The sequence below is a fragment of the Phyllobates terribilis genome, unplaced genomic scaffold (genome assembly GCF_046119375.1).
Source record: "Phyllobates terribilis strain yellow unplaced genomic scaffold, ASM4611937v1 Scaffold_7__3_contigs__length_470593459, whole genome shotgun sequence".
Classification (NCBI taxonomy): domain Eukaryota; kingdom Metazoa; phylum Chordata; class Amphibia; order Anura; family Dendrobatidae; genus Phyllobates; species Phyllobates terribilis.
In genome coordinates this window covers 38948865-38967517 of record NW_027362767.1, presented here as the reverse complement: position 1 = coordinate 38967517, position 18653 = coordinate 38948865, and the positions used below count along the sequence as shown (strand labels likewise).

Genomic DNA, 18653 nt, shown 5'->3' with positions numbered 1-18653 from the left:
TTAAACAAATATTACATGAATTAACATGGTGCAGAGGAGAGCGGGCGTCGGATTGTTAAATCATAGGAATCTAGGCATTAGTGACGGTGCCTTGGTCTAGACAAAGGTTAAAGGTCACTTATATGGCGGCCTGGGGTTACTCAGGGTCATGGTGGTGGTGATCAGACTTACGTCTTCCCAGTAGGCTAGCAGAGAGGACGTGGAGGAGGTAGATACTGGAGCCTATGAGGGACATCACATCAGTACCATGTACCCCGCAGTCCGGGGGGTCACAGCAGTTACGCAAACAGCAGCAGAGTTTTCAGAAGTTTTGACAAAAGTTTTCTAATTTTTTTTTTTTTTTTTACATTTTTGGGCCAGATTTTATCATTTGTGATTAAGTCACTTCATTCATTTATTTTTCACTTTTGTTTGCAGCAAATTCATCAAGATACAAGTTGACGCACGCGATTCATGAACTTTGTGCGAAATGTAAAACAAAAGAAACCCGACGCTTTTATTTCTCTCTCCGACGCTGCTTTGTGCATTTGTTTTCTGGCACGTTCTGCTAAAATGTTGGAAAATTTGAGCAAAATTTCAGGTGTACGGAAACTATTAAAAAGTTGCAATTAATTAATCGGCCGCAAACATTTGGAAAACAAAAATCTTGTCCATGTGGGTAAAATGGAGAGAAAAAAAACAAAACAGGCCCATGTAAAAAATACTTAAATTATTATTGACAAATTTGACGACAACTAAAAATTGGCAAAAAACACACAAAAAAAATAACAAAAAAAAAAATGCAGAGATGAGATAATAAACCGGGCCCTTTGTGTTTTCATAAATCACCATCTTCTATATTTCTGCTTGCTGTTATTGAATGGGAGCGATGTAATTTACATCCAGAGACGCCCTGACAGCGGGACCTGTTGGCTCTATGCAGCGCTATTCTTCTCTTTTGGCCTGCGTTGACACACTGTAACAAAGTGCAGCTGTGCAGGAAGGTCAAAGCGCGTTTTGCGCTTCAGAATGAGAACAAGATGGCTTCCATTCACTGACAGCCAGCATGGGTCTAAAGGAATAGATGTCAGTCCTGGTAACTGTGGGTTGGGTACGGATGGACACATCTACTTACCCTCAGGTCATGCGGCAGGGGGGAGGTGTTGAAGTATTCGAAGATTGATTCCTGGAAGTCTGGGAGTTTAAGACCTGAAATAAAAAGAAAAATGGAAAAATTAGAAGCAGAAAAGCTGCCGTCCCTCCTATAGCTCCTCAGGTCCGGAGAGGCACTGACCGCCATCGTCTCTGATCTTCTCTTCCAGCTTCTTCTTCAGACTCTGCATTTCTTCCAGGAGCTCCTTGTTTTTAGCTTCCGCCTCTTTTAGTTTACTAAAAAGAAATAAAAAAATTAGTATCAATAAAATACTTCTGGAAACAGTCAGCAAGTTGGTTGACACAATGAGCTCTGGTAAAGGCTGCTCCTTCACCTAGGAGGTCGTCATTTCTATGGAGACTGCATAATATCGTCTCGGTATTAACCCCTTCCTTACTTCTCGAACGAGATGTTGGAGTCCTTGGCTTTCCGCAGCTCCTCCATCACCATCTGTTTGGCGCGCAGCTCGGCGTCGAGAGCAGACTGTAGCTCCAGCCGGGCGGACATGTCCAGCTTCTGGCTGCGCCGCACCTTCCAGAGCGGATCCTGCAGAGGACAGGCGACTGGTTAATGCCAACGAGACACAAACCAAACCTCCAGCATTCAAGGGGTTAATTAGAGGACTACAACTCCCATCAGCTGCTGCCATCGTTGATAAGATCTGTCTGTGGAGGGGGGGGGGGGGGGCTGGGCAGCGCCAGATTTATGGAGAAAGCGCAGAATTAGGACACCACCAGCCACCGGATTTAGGTCAAACCCAACACCAGAGATTACAGAAACCGATCCTGGAGAAGAAAAGTGTTAATCGCCATCACAAGTCTGTGGTAATGGAGGGTCCCGGAGTCGCCCCTGTCCCCGGAAATCGCACAGGGCCACAGCGCTCATCGCTGCTGCGCAGTTGACTCCCGGGTTCCTCTGCCGGATCTGGAGTCGCATTCAGCAAAAAGTTTCTTGAAAAGTAATTGAGCGACAGAGAAATAGATGGTGAGGACAGAAAGAGGGATGACGCATGCGGGGGGAGCGCTTCTCCAGCCATAAATCCCACCACCAGGGGTCACCGCAGCAGGGGCAACCCCAGCACTCACCAGCCTGTCGGCACTGTACGGCGCCAGGCCCTGCGGGAATGACATCTCAGGCTAAAGCAGCAATCAGAACACAAAGGGTTACCGGAAACCAAAGGAAAACTGCGTCTTATATGAGGACACTGAAATACTCTGTGCTGCTGGGGACCCTGCCGCTCACTACATTTCCATCCCCCATACATTATAATAATCTCTGGTACTCTGCTGCTTGTACAGGGACAGCAGCTCACGTCTCTCCTGAAATCCTCTGTGCTGCTGTGCCACTCTGCTCCTTATACAGGGACAGCAGCTCACGCCTCTCCTGAAATACTCTGTGCTATACAACTTACAACCGTGACACCATCCCATCCTAATTATGAAGCCAGGATCCTCTCCTAAAATACTCTGTGCTGCTGGGGATGCAGTTCCTTCGACTATATAACCCTTAGGTGGTGACCTCCCACCCATCTCCATTGCCCCCAACACACTCGTCCACAGAATCATTATCATGAGTGGACAAGCCCACTCGTCTCTGGAAATACTCTGTGCTGCGGTGATCAATCCCGTGGCATATCTTGCCATCATCAGATCGCCAATGTGGCCCCTTCCTTCTCAGGATGGGTGGGGGTCTGCGGTCGGGCTCCTGATCAGAAGCAGACGGCACATCCCACTGCTTTATAAGGTAGGTGACCCTTTTAAATCTCGGCTATATCCGAAAAAGCAGCGGCATGTGCGATGGCTCCTCTCCTCTCCCAGCACTCACCAGCGTTCTGGACCCCAGACTGGAGCTCCGCAGGGTCTCCAGCTCCTCCGTCATCTTAGACGCCAAGGCCTGCAGGTACCCGCGGGCGTCCTTCTCATCGCTCACCCTGGGAAACAAAAGGTTCACACGAATAAACAGACGCCGGGCAGGATCCAAGCCTCAGGGGGGATAATAACACCGCTACGTGTCACTATCCGGGCGCATCAGGTGTATGGAGAAGTTAGCTACGCCCGGTGACCGGCACGGCAGGCAGGAGAGGTGCGGGGAGCGTCACGTCCGCCCCCGGGCCCTGCCACGTCCACCCCCCAGGTCACGTACCACTGGATGATCTCAGAGATCTGAGCCTCCCAGTGAGCAACCGACTCCTTCTTGTTGCTCAGGTCTTGCAGCTCGTCCTCCATTTGTCGGTTTTGTGCCGATAGTTTATCCACAAAGGAGCAAAGCTGGAAAAATGGGAGCAAAAAGGGGTCAGCAGACGGGGTTATAAGGGACCCCCCCAAGAAAAAAGCGTTAATCTGGAGTGGAATCCAGTGACAAGAACTCAATGTCTCGGCAGCGCCAACACAGGAGGAATGAGGTATTACACAGTTCACATTTTAATCGAGAGCCGGACATGCTGGGTCCTGTAGTGCATCTTTGTAACAGCTGATAGACATCTATACAAAGCCCCACCCACAAGCGCCTATTAACCCCAAATTACCCAAAGCCTTAGTGAATGTGTTAACCCTTTCACCGGTGTCTGGGCCGCCTTACCCGCTCGGTCTCGGTAGAAAGCTTCTTGTTCTCCTCCAGCAGGAGGCTTCGCTCTCGCTCATACTTTTCCTTCACTGTTCCTACGGCTTCTTCCATCTCCATTTGTCTGGAAAGTAAAGAAGAAACAGAGCGATGACTCCAAAGGCCAAAGCCACAAATCACCGGCCCACCAGGGACGAGTGTGTCAGACATTTATCAAGGGTTCACTTCAGGAGGAGCCTGAAGAAGTATCGTCACCAGTGCTGCGCACCCCCATCATCCCCCGAATACCGACCGCCGAGGGCCCCCTTTTCCCAGGCGCGCACTCACCCCTCCCCAGCGCCGCACAGGCAGCGCGCACTCACCCCTCCCCAGCGCCGCACAGGCAGCGCGCACTCACCCCTCCCCAGCGCCGCACAGGCAGCGCGCACTCACCCCTCCCCAGCGCCGCACAGGCAGCGCGCACTCACCCCTCCCCAGCGCCGCACAGGCAGCGCGCACTCACCCCTCCCCAGCGCCGCACAGGCAGCGCGCACTCACCCCTCCCCAGCGCCGCACAGGCAGCGCGCACTCACCCCTCCCCAGCGCCGCACAGGCAGCGCGCACTCACCCCTCCCCAGCGCCGCACAGGCAGCGCGCACTCACCCCTCCCCAGCGCCGCACAGGCAGCGCGCACTCACCCCTCCCCAGCGCCGCACAGGCAGCGCGCACTCACCACTCCCCAGCGCCGCACAGGCAGCGCGCACTCACCCCTCCCCAGCGCCGCACAGGCAGCGCGCACTCACCCCTCCCCAGCGCCGCACAGGCAGCGCGCACTCACCCCTCCCCAGCGCCGCACAGGCAGCGCGCACTCACCCCTCCCCAGCACCGCACACGCAGCGCGCACTCACCCCTCCCCAGCACCGCACACGCAGCACGCATTTACCCCTCCCCAGCACCGCACACGCAGCGCGCACTCACCCCTCCCCAGCACCGCACACGCAGCGCGCACTTACCCCTCCCCAGCACCGCACACGCAGCACGCACTTACCCCTCCCCAGCACCGCACACACAGCGCGCACTCACCCCTCCCCAGCACCGCGCACTTACCCCTCCCCAGCACCGCACACGCAGAGCGCACCCTCCACCACACTGGCGCCCCCATCATGTCGGCCTCACCTCTCCCGCTTGGCCTTCTCCAGCTTGTCCCTCAGCATGAGGATCTCCTTCTGCAGGGCGAGCTGCTGGCTCTCCGAGTCGTGGATCCCTTTTCTCGCGTTCTTCAGTTCCCCGGAGTGCGAGGTTTCCCGCCGCAGCAGCTCCTCCTCGTAGTACAGGATCTTCTTCTCCAGCTCCGACTTGACTTTGGACAGCTCCTGCTGGTGCTCCAGTGTGGCCCCCGGGGGGCGCCCTCCCTGCTTCAACTGAACAACAAGAGACTGGTGTGAACAGAAACCCCTGCGTCTCCTCACAGCTGAGGATTTGTTACAATGGCATCTGTGCCTTCCTCTGGACTCACTTTACCTGCACTGATACATAGTAACAAACCATCAGAAGAGCTTTGTGCTGTAGTATGGTCGGCTTACATGCTTTATTTCTAGCCTGGTTACAATTGTAGCAAACCCTCAGCTGTCAAAAATACTAGTTCTGCATGGGTCTCTGCATGTAAAGGTGCGGTCAAAGACTCATCAATATCAGATTAGTGGGTGTCTGACACTCGGCACCCCCAGTTGCAGGTCCAGTGGCGGCTGGATGTGCACAGAGGGGGGACAGCTCTGCTCCGCGCACTGCTCAGTTCCCGTTCTCTGTACTGCAGCTCGGCTCCTATTGCAGTGAAGGTGATCTGAGCTGCAGTACCAAGAATGACCACTACTTGATGCAGACTGCGCCACCTCAGTCCCGGTCATTGTTGCTGCGGATGATTAGGGGTGCCAGACGTCAGACCCCCAATAATCTGATATTGATGACCGATGCTAAGCATTAATACGTAGGGGACAATCACTTTAAAGCAAGAGGAAATACCGACATAACTAATCCGCTACCTTCAGAGCCTCCAGTTCACTCTCCAGCTGCTTGGAAAAGTTGTCACTGTGTTCCCGCAATTTGCGTTCCTTCGAGGCCTCGGCGCTGGCGTCTTCAAGTTGGGCCTCAAGCTGAAAAATTATAGGGGCAATGTATAAGCAAACGGCGAGACCCCCTCCCTCTCCAGAACCACCGAATGCAGTCTGCAGCAGCCCCCTCAGCACCCTCCGCAGCCCCTCACCTCTTTTCTCGCCTTCTCAGATTTGCGCAGTTCCTGCCGCATGGAGTCCAGTTTTTGCATAACAGCTTCCAGTTCTTCCTCCTTGTCCCGGAGCTGTCGGGAAAGCTTCTGCCTCTGCGAGCGCAGGTTCGCCATCTCGTCGTTGAGCTCGGAGAACTCTTGTAGGGCGAACTTCCTCTGCTGGTGCGCGTCCTTCAGTTCCTTGGTCTGAGCCTTCAGCCGCTCCTGCGCCTCACAGTGTTGCTGCCAACGGGAGAAAGAAATAGAAGGATAACCCCCGATAACGCAGCGCGTGTCTCCTTATACTGGAGGCAGCGGCCATGACCAGGAAACCCCGCTCTGATCAATATCAGATCATCGAGCAACTGGGAAAAAGCCGCCATTCTTTACACTGCTGGCTGTATCCAAGAAACGAGATTATTACTCCGACTGAAAAACAGGCCAACAAGTGATTCCCAAGCAGGACTGTGCAGGGACCCCGAGAACCCCCTACACAAGCAGTGGGCACATGAGCATGCTCAGATTGTAGCAGATCTGCCACAGAAGCCGCACGGCCCACACGCCACGCCGCATGGCCCGCACCCAATGCCGCACAGCCCGGACGCCATACCGCACCCAACGCTGCACGGCCCGCAGATTTGTCAGATCAGGCAAAAAATACATCGAGCTTTCCGGCTGCAGAAATCTACGATCTCTGAGAAATTCCAGGTCACCGCCCATCACATTTCTTCTGGACGTAAAATCAACAGACTGCGCCAAGATGGGAGAACATAGGCGCGAGGAATTGTACAATCTGACAATGAACGCATATTTGTGGTCAGACGGGTAAAACAAAGGCGGAAGTTTACTACGTGGAGATTAAGCGTATAGAAATCTGTCGTCAATCAGGTTCACCTCACATCGTCTGAGATCACCACTCAGCGCCACTCCTATCCAGAGGCCGCATGTGGTACTGCAGCTCATTCACATGAAGGCCGGGGCTAAACGATGCAAGTGTTGCGTTGGAGCCTCTGGCATGTTGCATCAAGCTGCGACGCACAGTGACTCATGCCGTGGGTACAGTCGGCGTGCTGCCCAGTCCACGGTCCAGCAATGTCGATAACTTACAGCCTCCAAGACTTCATCCCATTTGTCCCATTTTCTATGAGACTTTTAAAAGGATTTTGCTCAATTCTTTCCCCTTTCCCCCCGTCCCGCAGGCTCAGGCCTGGAGGACAGATGTGAAGCTCACGCAGGGTCGGCCGCCGTCACACCATTACCCTCTCTGGAAATGATCGACGTCAGATCTTTAACTCCGCAGACATCACGTCTCTTCAATGAGTCCAATAATCTGACAGTCTGGAGCTGAAGTGCTGTATTATCAGACATCTCGAACCCCCGGACGGCCTTCTCACACAACCCACCTTCTGCAGATCATCTCGCTCCTGCTTCAGGATCCTCTGCTGCTTCTCGAGGCCTTTGATCTTGTTGGCCGCTTCCTCCAGCTGCTGCCGTAAAGCGACGGCGTCCTCCAGCTGACGCTCCATCCGGCTGGAATCTGAAATAAACATGGAAAACATGACCGAAAGAGAAAAAAAATGGCGGCGTCCCCTCCACCACCGGCCGGACCGCCCAGATACCTGATATTTTGTTCTTCAGCCGCTCGATCTCCTCATTCAGCTTCCGAACCTCCTTGTCCCGATTTAGGGTCCCCATCGACCGACTGGAGCCCTGGAGGGACTGGACGGCCTGTGTGGACTCTGGAGGGGTAGACGGAGCAAAAGTAAAGAATTATGGAATAGATGCAGAAGCCTGGACACAACACGGGTACGGATGACCAACGCTGGAGACCTGGACGCAGAGATGAGAGTCAAAGGAAAACAGGACCGAGCACGCCCAGCGACCCTGCGCGAAAACCAAAGACCCTGCGCGCGCCCACACATTGGTTAATGTTAACCCTGCAAACAGCATCCCTACAGCTGCTCACATGCCAGCTGCAGCCAATCGCTGGTCTCTGCGTTCTTGTGCAAGGAATGGCAAGGGGGGAAAGGTGAAAGCAAAGAAGTGGCAGCAGGTGGTGAAAGGTGGAAGCACAAAAGTAGAAGCATGAAATTGTCAGCAGTGGGCAAAAGGTGGAAGCACAGAAGCAGCGGCACGGGGCGGAAGGTGGAAGTGGCAGCAGAGGGCAGAAGGTGGAAGCACAGAAGTGGCAGAAGATGAAAGCGTGGAATTGGCAGCAATGTGCAAAAGGTGGAAGCGCGGAAGCAGTGACAAGGGGCGGAAGGTGGTGGCAGCGGCACGGTGTAGAAGGTGGAAGCACAGAAGTGGCAGCATGGGGTGGAGGGTGGAAGCACAGAAGTGACGGCACAGGGTGGAAGGATGAAAGGAACGACATGGGGAGGAAGCTGGAAGCACAGAAGCGGCGGCATGTGGTGGAAGGTGGCAAAGGGATCCTTAAATCTGACTATCATGATGCATGCGGCGATGACTAAGCTCATAGGGTTTCTCATCTAGATCAGGTATCTATAGGATGCGTGTCCTCTGCTCTTTGGTCTCCTCTCGGCTGCAGGATGTGAGACCCCGTTCCCAGAACTCGGACCCTCTTGGTTAGAGGAGGGGGATGTCGGCCAGTTAGAGTACGGGGGCTGAGGCTCTCACCCTGCAGCTTCCTGTTCAGCTCCAGCTTTTCCTGCTCCAGCCGTCGTATCCGGCGCTCGTAGGCGTCGATCTGCAGGCTGTTCTCCAGCCCGCGCTGGACGTCCTCGTCTTTGGTCACGGCGTTTGGGTGGACGGTCTCCTTCAAGGAGCCTCGGTCAGAAAAACAGCTAAGAAACATAAAAATCATTGCACTAAGGCTACAGGAATCATGTAGAAAGCGAGTAACCATAACGCCGAGCCCAACCGCAGCCATAAGCCGAGAGTCCTCCATCACCCTTCATCAGGCTTACCTGTCAGTGGTATATGTAAACCCCACAAATGGGAGGTGGAACCCCGAAAAGCCACTGTGGGTACTGGGGGGAACCATTTCCTGTAATGGAAACAAAAAAAACCACGTGAACACAGTTTGCTTTATTTATAAGAGTCAAAGAAAAATCCACCACCAGTCTCATCACAGGCTCTATCCCTACCCATGCTTTATACTGCAGCACTGCTTGTACAAAAATTGAACATGCAGCTGATTTCTATTACAGACAGGACGATTAATAACTACGAGTAACAACCATTAGTGAAAAATAGAAGGTAAAGGCTGCAAAAAGGAGAACGGTCAGGAGTGATTGAAAACCTGGAGGGTCCGGCTGGATGAAGGAAGCACAAAGCCCCCACTTGTAATGAACGCATCTGTTATATTAGATATTATATTACAGCTCTCGACGCTGCTCTATTAGCTAAACATGCCTTAAAGGGGCAGTCCAGCTCTGAACATCTCCTTTAAAATATTTCCCATAAAGGTCGGGAGCCATCACTCCCATCCTCCGCCACTTACTGGATTGCGCAGGATGTCGTCATCCACATCAAAGTTGGAGGTGTCGGAGGGGCTGCTGACGTCGGGGATGTAGGGGGCTTCCATGTTCCGGACATTCTCCCAGTCGATACCCTCGAAGAAGGGGTGCGCCTTGAAGTCGTCGATGCCGTTCTGGCCCAGCCGGCGCTCTCGGCTGCAGATCAGTCTCTGGATCAGATCCTTCGCCGTTTCTGACACGTCGGCGATGTGAGACGGGAACTGGAATCTCTCCTAGAAGAGACGGAAGCGTCAGCACCGATCTCCGGCCATTACGGAGCAGTGCTCCGCAAAACGCTCTGCAACTTAATATACTCGCTGTCAGTGAACACCAACATTATTGTCTGCACCAGTCGTGGCCTAATACTTGTCACAGCTGAGGGTTTGGTACATTAGAATAGCACCTACACAATCTAATAAATAACTGGAGACAATTTCTTTTGTGCCGATACTTTGTTACAATGTATCGAGGCAGATAAAAGCTTAAGATCTGCTCTTCTGATGCCGGTGGCGGCCGTGCTGGAGCCGTCAGCAGAACGTGTGCGTCTGATAGGAGATCACAGCCACTTAATTACAGACATGACGAACTAATTATCCCACTCAGGACGAGACAATGCAGGAGGGCGGCTGCGCCAGGAGGGGGCGCCGAAAACCAACGCACATGTGCAGACATTCAGTGGGTGGACAATAAAACTACTATATGTCTTATAATATAAGGAAAGTAAATAATGCAGAGAGCGGACACTAGACCACCGACCGCCTCAGGCTGGAGACCCCCCTTTAAATAAAGCATGTGGCTACACAGACGAGAGGAGCAGGAGATGGATCAAGAGCCTGAAGGGCGCGACAAAGGGAATCGGAAACCGACCCATCAGGTTTTTTATTGTTTTATCACAGAGCATTGAGCATAAAATCGCCACAAATATCAGGGGGGTCCGACACCCCCAAAACTAGATGTGAACCACTTATACAATGCTGTAGGGAACGGTAAAAACTCACACCTGCCGAACAGACTACCCTCTAATGGTGCAGAAAAAAGTTTTACTGCACAACGAGCGCAGCAGGTCGCAGGCTCCACAGGTGAGCGCTCCTCAGTGCAGCGATCAGCAGGTCGCAGGCTCCACAGGTGAGCGCTCCTCAGTGCAGCGTTCAGCAGGTCGCAGGCTCCACAGGTGAGCGCTCCTCAGTGCAGCGTTCAGCAAGTCGCAGGCTCCACAGGTGAGCGCTCCTCAGTGCAGCGATCAGCAGGTCGCAGGCTCCACAGGTGAGCGCTCCTCAGTGCAGCGTTCAGCAGGTCGCAGGCTCCACAGGTGAGCGCTCCTCAGTGCAGCGATCAGCAGGTCGCACGCTCCACAGGTGAGCGCTCTTCAGTGTAGCGATCAGCAGGTCGCAGGCTCCACAGGTGAGCGCTCCTCACTGCAGAGTTCAGCAGGTCGCAGGCTCCACAGGTGAGCGCTCCTCAGTGTAGCAATCAGCAGGTCGCAGGCTCCACAGGTGAGCGCTCCTCAGTGCAGCGATCAGCAGGTCGCAGGCTCCACAGGTGAGCGCTCCTCAGTGCAGCGATCAGCAGGTCGCAGGCTCCACAGGTGATCGCTCCTCAGTGCAGCGTTCAGCAGGTCGCAGGCTCCACAGGTGAGCGCTCCTCAGTGCAGCGTTCAGCAGGTCGCAGGCTCCACAGGTGAGCGCTCCGCAGTGCAGCGATCAGCAGGTCGCACGCTCCACAGGTGAGCGCTCCGCAGTGCAGCGATCAGCAGGTCGCAGGCTCCACAGGTGAGCGCTCCTCAGTGCAGCGATCAGCAGGTCGCAGGCTCCACAGGTGAGCGCTCCTCAGTGCAGCGATCAGCAGGTCGCAGGCTCCACAGGTGAGCGCTCCTCAGTGCAGCGATCAGCAGGTCGCAGGCTCCACAGGTGAGCGCTCCTCAGTGCAGCGATCAGCAGGTCGCAGGCTCCACAGGTGAGCGCTCCTCAGTGCAGCGATCAGCAGGTCGCAGGCTCCACAGGTGAGCGCTCCTCAGTGCAGCGATCAGCAGGTCGCAGGCTCCACGGGTGAGCGCTCCTCAGTGCAGATATCAGCAGGTCGCAGGCTCCACAGGTGAGCGCTCCTCAGTGCAGATATCAGCAGGTCGCAGGCTCCACAGGTGAGCGCTCCTCAGTGCAGCGATCAGCAAGTCGCAGGCTCCACAGGTGAGCGCTCCTCAGTGCAGCGATCAGCAGGTCGCAAGCTCCACAGGTGAGCGCTCTTCAGTGTAGCGATCAGCAGGTCGCAGGCTCCACAGGTGAGCGCTCCTCACTGCAGAGTTCAGCAGGTCGCAGGCTCCACAGGTGAGCGCTCCTCAGTGCAGCGTTCAGCAGGTCGCAGGCTCCACAGCTGAGCGCTCCTCAGTGCAGCGATCAGCAGGTCGCAGGCTCCACAGGTGAGCGCTCCTCAGTGCAGCGTTCAGCAGGTCGCAGGCTCCACAGGTGAGCGCTCCTCAGTGCAGCGTTCAGCAGGTCGCAGGCTCCACAGGTGAGCGCTCCTCAGTGCAGATATCAGCAGGTCGCAGGCTCCACAGGTGAGCGCTCCTCAGTGCAGCGATCAGCAGGTCGCAGGCTCCACAGGTGAGCGCTCCTCAGTGCAGCGATCAGCAGGTCGCAGGCTCCACAGGTGAGCGCTCTTCAGTGTAGCGATCAGCAGGTCGCAGGCTCCACAGGTGAGCGCTCCTCACTGCAGAGTTCAGCAGGTCGCAGGCTCCACAGGTGAGCGCTCCTCAGTGTAGCAATCAGCAGGTCGCAGGCTCCACAGGTGAGCGCTCCACAGTGCAGCGATCAGCAGGTCGCAGGCTCCACAGGTGAGCGCTCCTCAGTGCAGCGATCAGCAGGTCGCAGGCTCCACAGGTGAGCGCTCCTCAGAGCAGCGATCAGCAGGTCGCACGCTCCACAGGTGAGCGCTCCTCAGAGCAGCGATCAGCAGGTCGCAGGCTCCACAGGTGAGCGCTCCTCAGTGCAGCGATCAGCAGGTCGCACGCTCCACAGGTGAGCGCTCCTCAGTGCAGCGATCAGTAGGTCGCACGCTCCACAGGTGAGCGCTCCTCAGTGCAGCGATCAGCAGGTCGCACGCTCCACAGGTGAGCGCTCCTCAGTGCAGCGATCAGCAGGTCGCACGCTCCACAGGTGAGCGCTCCTCAGTGCAGCGATCAGCAGGTCGCACGCTCCACAGGTGAGCGCTCCCTGTGCATCCACACTGCAGAAACAGAGTGCACAACTCCTCTCTAATCTGCAGCATCTGCTTGCTGCACAGAGGATCACACAGTAGAAGGCGGCCGCTGCAGACAGGAGAGAAGGACGAAAATGGCAACCACCACTGACATTGTGTGTGCGCTCACTGGGCTCCTGCAGTGTCAGTGTGGACGTGTAAAACAACATCCTCCTGTACAATAACACCTCTATATACAGGACCCACCATTCACAATAGGTGATGTCACAGCTCACTTCCTCCCCCTCCTGTACAATAACACCTCTATATACAGGAGATAACAGGATCCACCATTCACAATAGGTGATGTCACAGCTCACCTCCTCCTCCTGTATAATGACTGATAACACCTTTATATACAGTAGACAACAGAGTCCACAGTGAGCGATGTCACAGCTCACCTCCTCCACCCTAACATGTTGGAAACTATATATTACAACCGCTGGGGGTCCTACGCTGCCTCGTAATCCGATCCCTGGGATCACCACTCACCTCATGGTTCATGATCTTCCCATAGGTCTCCACAAGAGACTCCGCATAGAAGGGGGTTTCTCCGTATAACATTTCGTACATGCAGACCCCTAGAGACCACCAGTCGCACTCCGGCCCGTATTTCCCCATCCCATCCTCCATAGCTTGTAAGATTTCTGGGGAGATGTAATCCGGGGTCCCCACCGCCACCGAAGACTGCACCTATAAAGCAGGATGAGAGGTGTCAACGGGGAAAGTCGTGGTGGTCCCAGAGGAAAGTGCCACAGTGCTGCAACCTTTTCTCAGGGACCGTCTCAGCCTCCCACTGCAGAGTATCTTCCTTGAAGTAGATGGGATCGGCGGCAGCTAGTTGGACCACCGCTGCGCAGTGACATCCAAGGAAGGTCTTAAGCACGGCAGCCCCATTATTATCAGGAGCAGCGCAGGGTCCATAGTTTATGTGGAGGATTGAGTGTAACTCACGGTGCCGTCATCGTTCATCTTCAGACACGACCCAAAGTCTGCCAGTCTGATGTGACCGTTCATGTCCAGGAGGATGTTATCCGGCTTTATATCCCTGGAGGAGAGATGGAAGAAGTGACAGGTAACCCCTAGCTGTAGCAAGCGCGGGCCGCCCAGAGTAGCAAGCGGGGGCCGCCCAGAGGAGCAAGCGGGGGCCGCCCAGAGGAGCAAGCGGGGGCCGCCCAGAGGAGCAAGCGGGGGCCGCCCAGAGGAGCAAGCGGGGGCCGCCCAGAGGAGCAAGCGCGGGCCGCCCAGAGGAGCAAGCGCGGGCCGCCCAGAGGAGCAAGCGCGGGCCACCCAGAGGAGCAAGCGCGGGCCACCCAGAGGAGCAAGCGCGGGCCACCCAGAGGAGCAAGCGCGGGCCACCCAGAGGAGCAAGCGCGGGCCACCCAGAGGAGCAAGCGCGGGCCACCCAGAGGAGCAAGCGCGGGCCACCCAGAGGAGCAAGCGCGGGCCACCCAGAGGAGCAAGCGCGGGCCACCCAGAGGAGCAAGCGCGGGCCACCCAGAGGAGCAAGCGCGGGCCACCCAGAGGAGCAAGCGCGGGCCACCCAGAGGAGCAAGCGCGGGCCACCCAGAGGAGCAAGCGCGGGCCACCCAGAGGAGCAAGCGCGGGCCACCCAGAGGAGCAAGCGCGGGCCACCCAGAGGAGCAAGCGCGGGCCACCCAGAGGAGCAAGCGCGGGCCACCCAGAGGAGCAAGCGCGGGCCACCCAGAGGAGCAAGCGCGGGCCACCCAGAGGAGCAAGCGCGGGCCACCCAGAGGAGCAAGCGCGGGCCACCCAGAGGAGCAAGCGCGGGCCACCCAGAGGAGCAAGCGCGGGCCACCCAGAGGAGCAAGCGCGGGCCACCCAGAGGAGCAAGCGCGGGCCACCCAGAGGAGCAAGCGCGGGCCACCCAGAGGAGCAAGCGCGGGCCACCCAGAGGAGCAAGCGCGGGCCACCCAGAGGAGCAAGCGCGGGCCACCCAGAGGAGCAAGCGCGGGCCACCCAGAGGAGCAAGCGCGGGCCACCCAGAGGAGCAAGCGCGGGCCACCCAGAGGCGTAACCGGTAAGTGCAAAAGTAACCTGAAGTTTATGCAGAGAGACTGACACGGGCTACAATAGATTAATTAACACCCTCGACTCAATATGCCGAGCCCAGGGAGGACTGAGTCAATAAATCAGACCCAGGCAGGAGGGAAGGAGCAACATATAGGGGGGGGGGGCAGTATACCAAGCATAGGGGAACAGGTCGGTAAACCTCCCCCCACCCAGTGATCCCCCTCCTATATAATCCTTACGTGTGAGGGTCTCGGGGAAGAACTAACACAGTAAATGAAAAAGCAACTTTCCTGAGGAAGACTCATGATGCTAAATGTACTGTGATGGATTAGGAATTAAAGGGGTTCTCCATCATCGCTCACCGACAACTGTGCATGCGTCCTGGCATCAATACAACAGTGAACCCTTTTAAAGTGGAAGATACTTTTTCTTTGAAAAGTGCCAATTGACTATCAAAAAATTACTTTCCCAGCATTTCCTCAGTTTGTTTGCTGCTATCTGACAACAAGCTTGCTGACTGTTTCCAATAAATACTTGGAATCTAAGGTTCTTACCGATGCACATAATGCAGCTGATGGATGGAGTGTATGGCGAGCACCATCTCCGCCAGATAAAACTTGGCCATGTCCTCGGGGAGGCGATCCTCAAATTTACTGAGAAGAGTTAGGAGGTCTCCTCCTACGTAGTAATCCATGACTAAATACTGCAACAAAGCACAGGCGAGAGTCATCAGTACCCGCAATCACCCAGAATTATGATGTATAGTAAGTTAGGAGGACTGTGCAGAGACAGTAAATCACAGTACATGTCACCCACATAGAGCACACACAGACGTGAGGGATCCCTGCTCTCTCGTCTCTATGTTGCACATGCTCTAAACCACATATACATAGCAGTACTGAGCAGCGTAGTTGTGAATCCAGCTCTGCAGTGAGGTAAAAGACTTAATAGAAAGGGGCAGTAACAAGCAGTGCAGCTATGAATCCAGCTCTGGGGTGAGATGAAAAAAAATTACTAGAAAGGAGCAGCAGCATTGAGGATACTGTACAGCAGTACAGGCTGGTGTGGCTGTGAGAGCTGCTCTGGAGTGAGACAACCAGAAAGCAGCAGCACCTGTACTGAGCAATGTACACTGCTCAAAAAAATAAAGGGAACACTTAAACAACAGAATATAACTCAGAGTAAATCAAACTTCTGTGAAATCAAACTGTCCACTTAGGAAGCAACACTGATTGACAATCAATTTCTCATGCTGTTGTGCAAATGGAATAGACAATAGATGGAAATTATTGGCAATTATCAAGACACCCTCAATAAAGGAGTGGTTCTGCAGGTGAGGACCACAGACCACATCTCAGTACCAATGCTTTCTGGCTGATGTTTTGGTCACTTTTGAATGTTGGTTGTGCTTTCACACTCGAGGTAGCATGAGACGGACTCTACAACCCACAGAAGTTGCTCAGGTAGTGCAGCTCATCCAGGATGGCACATCAATGCGAGCTGTGGCAAGAAGGTTTGCTGTGTCTGTCAGCGTAGTGTCCAGAGGCACTACCAGGAGACAGGCCAGTACACCAGGAGACGTGGAGGGGGCCGTAGGAGGGCAACAACCCAGCAGCAGGACCGCTACCTCCGCCTTTGTGCAAGAAGAAACAGGAGGAGCACTGCCAGAGCCCTGCAAAATGACCTCCAGCAGGCCACAAATGTGCATGTGTCTTTTAATGGCCATTTACGGACTGCATGCGACTACTGCCTGCAGATCTCTCTGCCTGAACTTACAGTCTATATTTACTTATGAAGCCGTAGACCCTTGGTTAAGACGGGAATTGCTGTCTGTGCACAGACCGTAAAATACACAAGTCAGAACATTGCTTGAAAGCGGCACCAGGCGAGCAGCACCAGGCGAGCAGCACCAGGCGAGCAGCACCAGGCGAGCAGCACCAGGCGAGCAGCACCAGGCGAGCAGCACCAGGCGAGCAGCACCAGGCGAGCAGCACCAGGCGAGCAGCACCAGGCGAGCAGCACCAGGCGAGCAGCACCAGCGTCCTCAGTGATTTGATCATCTTGTTGCAAAAAAGGCAAGCAATGATAAAATGCGCTGCATGACCACTTCCACAGATAACCCGGGGGGCCGTGTGATATTACTCCTAGCGGCACACTGGCTGCAGAGAGCAGACTGCCCCACACTACATTGTATCCTCTGAATGATTAGGAATATGTCCGTCACAATCAAACATATCAAAAAATTACCAAATAGTTCTCATCCTGAAAGGCGAAGTGTAAGGTGGTGATCCACTGACAGTCCCCATAGACCAGCACGTTCCTCTCCTCCCGAAAGCAGGCGGTCTGCAAAAGGAAGGAAAGTGAAGAGTGAAAAACAAGACGTCCGCCCCGCAGCACCCAGTGTATGACAAGGACGGGGGGACGCTGGGACACAGAGCCCTCTACAGCGACACCACACACGGGGGGCACTTACTTCTGCTCTTTTCAGCATCTCCCATTTGTTGAGGATTTTCATGGCATAAATGCGCTCCGTGCTCTTCATCCGCACCACAGCGACCTGAGGAAACAACATAAGACTGAGCGACCTGCGGAGAGGAAGAGGAGCCAGACCTCCCCCTCCACCATCACCATGAAGGGGAGAAGATCTCTTGGAGGAGAGAAACATAACAGTAGGAAAAACACAACTTATGAAAAAAAAATCTTCCTGCAACACGCAGAAAGGCAAGAACGGGGTCACCAGCAACAACCCTGAATGAATAACTAGGAGTCACAACCAGTATTAAGCTCCAGAACTGCATTCTAGGCTCTGCCAGCTTCTGAGCTGAAATCTACCAGCTAGCTTAGCTTTTGCAAGGCACATAATCTGGTAGAGAAGGGTCATCTTCACAACAGAATTGAGTGCAGCTCTGGAGTAATCCATGATAAGTAATGTAATGTATGTACACAGTAACTGCACCAGCAGAATAGTGAGTGCAGCTCTGGAGTAGAATACAGGATGTAACTCAGGATCAGTACAGGATCAGTAATGTAATATATGTACACAGTGACTGCACCAGCAGAATAGTGAGTGCAGCTCTGGAGTATAATACAGGATGTAACTCAGGATCAGTAATGTAATGTATGTACACAGTGACTGCACCAGCTGAATAGTGAGTGCAGCTCTGGGGTATAATACAGGATGTAACTCAGGATCAGTAATGTAATGTATGTACACAGTGACTGCACCAGCAGAATAGTGAGTGCAGCTCTGGAGTATAATACAGGATGTAACTCAGGATCAGTAATGTATGTACACAGTGACTGCACCAGCAGAATAGTGAGTGCAGCTCTGGGGTATAATACAGGATGTAACTCAGGATCAGTAATGTATGTACACAGTGACTGCACAAGCAGAATAGTGAGTGCAGCTCTGGAGTATAATACAGGATGTAACTCAGGATCAGTAATGTATGTACACAGTGACTGCACAAGCAGAATAGTGAGTGCAGCTCTGGGGTATAATACAGGATGTAACTCAGGATCAGTACAGGGTCAGTAATGTAATGTATGTACACAGTGACTGCACCAGCAGAATAGTGAGTGCAGCTCTGGAGTATAATACAGGATGTAACTCAGGATCAGTACAGGATCAGTAATGTAATGTATGTACACAGTGACTGCACCAGCAGAATAGTGAGTGCAGCTCTGGGGTATAATACAGGATGTAACTCAGGATCAGTAATGTAATGTATGTACACAGTGACTGCACCAGCAGAATAGTGAGTGCAGCTCTAGGGTATAATACAGGATGTAACTCAGGATCAGTAATGTAATGTACGTACACAGTGACCGCACCAGCAGAATAGTGAGTGCAGCTCTGGGGTATAATACAGGATGTAACTCAGGATCAGTACTGGATCAGTAATGTAATGTATGTACACAGTGACTGCACCAGCAGAATAGTGAGTGCAGCTCTGGGGTATAATACAGGATGTAACTC

At 54.1% G+C, this 18653-nt stretch overlaps 1 protein-coding gene across 8 annotated transcripts in view; it reads right to left on the bottom strand.

Annotated features, from left to right (window-relative positions):
* The window catches only part of CDC42BPB (CDC42 binding protein kinase beta), a 76810-nt gene that overhangs the window by 32105 nt on the left and 26052 nt on the right, over nucleotides 1–18653 (bottom strand). For 6 of the 8 annotated variants that reach the window (XM_073638368.1, XM_073638371.1, XM_073638374.1 and 3 more), the window contains exons 3-22: nucleotides 17148–17231; nucleotides 16922–17017; nucleotides 15229–15377; nucleotides 13595–13688; nucleotides 13133–13333; nucleotides 9394–9642; nucleotides 8858–8937; nucleotides 8568–8734; nucleotides 7550–7669; nucleotides 7334–7467; nucleotides 5931–6173; nucleotides 5710–5820; nucleotides 4847–5091; nucleotides 3710–3815; nucleotides 3275–3399; nucleotides 2957–3062; nucleotides 2218–2268; nucleotides 1530–1678; nucleotides 1274–1368; nucleotides 1115–1188 (exon numbers count right to left, since the gene is read on the bottom strand). In XM_073638368.1, coding sequence (XP_073494469.1) covers nucleotides 1115–1188; nucleotides 1274–1368; nucleotides 1530–1678; nucleotides 2218–2268; nucleotides 2957–3062; nucleotides 3275–3399; nucleotides 3710–3815; nucleotides 4847–5091; nucleotides 5710–5820; nucleotides 5931–6173; nucleotides 7334–7467; nucleotides 7550–7669; nucleotides 8568–8734; nucleotides 8858–8937; nucleotides 9394–9642; nucleotides 13133–13333; nucleotides 13595–13688; nucleotides 15229–15377; nucleotides 16922–17017; nucleotides 17148–17231 — 2679 coding nt within the window. The remainder of the gene's footprint in view (nucleotides 1–1114; nucleotides 1189–1273; nucleotides 1369–1529; nucleotides 1679–2217; nucleotides 2269–2956; nucleotides 3063–3274; nucleotides 3400–3709; nucleotides 3816–4846; nucleotides 5092–5709; nucleotides 5821–5930; nucleotides 6174–7333; nucleotides 7468–7549; nucleotides 7670–8567; nucleotides 8735–8857; nucleotides 8938–9393; nucleotides 9643–13132; nucleotides 13334–13594; nucleotides 13689–15228; nucleotides 15378–16921; nucleotides 17018–17147; nucleotides 17232–18653) is intronic. The other 2 variants (XM_073638369.1, XM_073638370.1) reach the window with 2 other exon arrangements.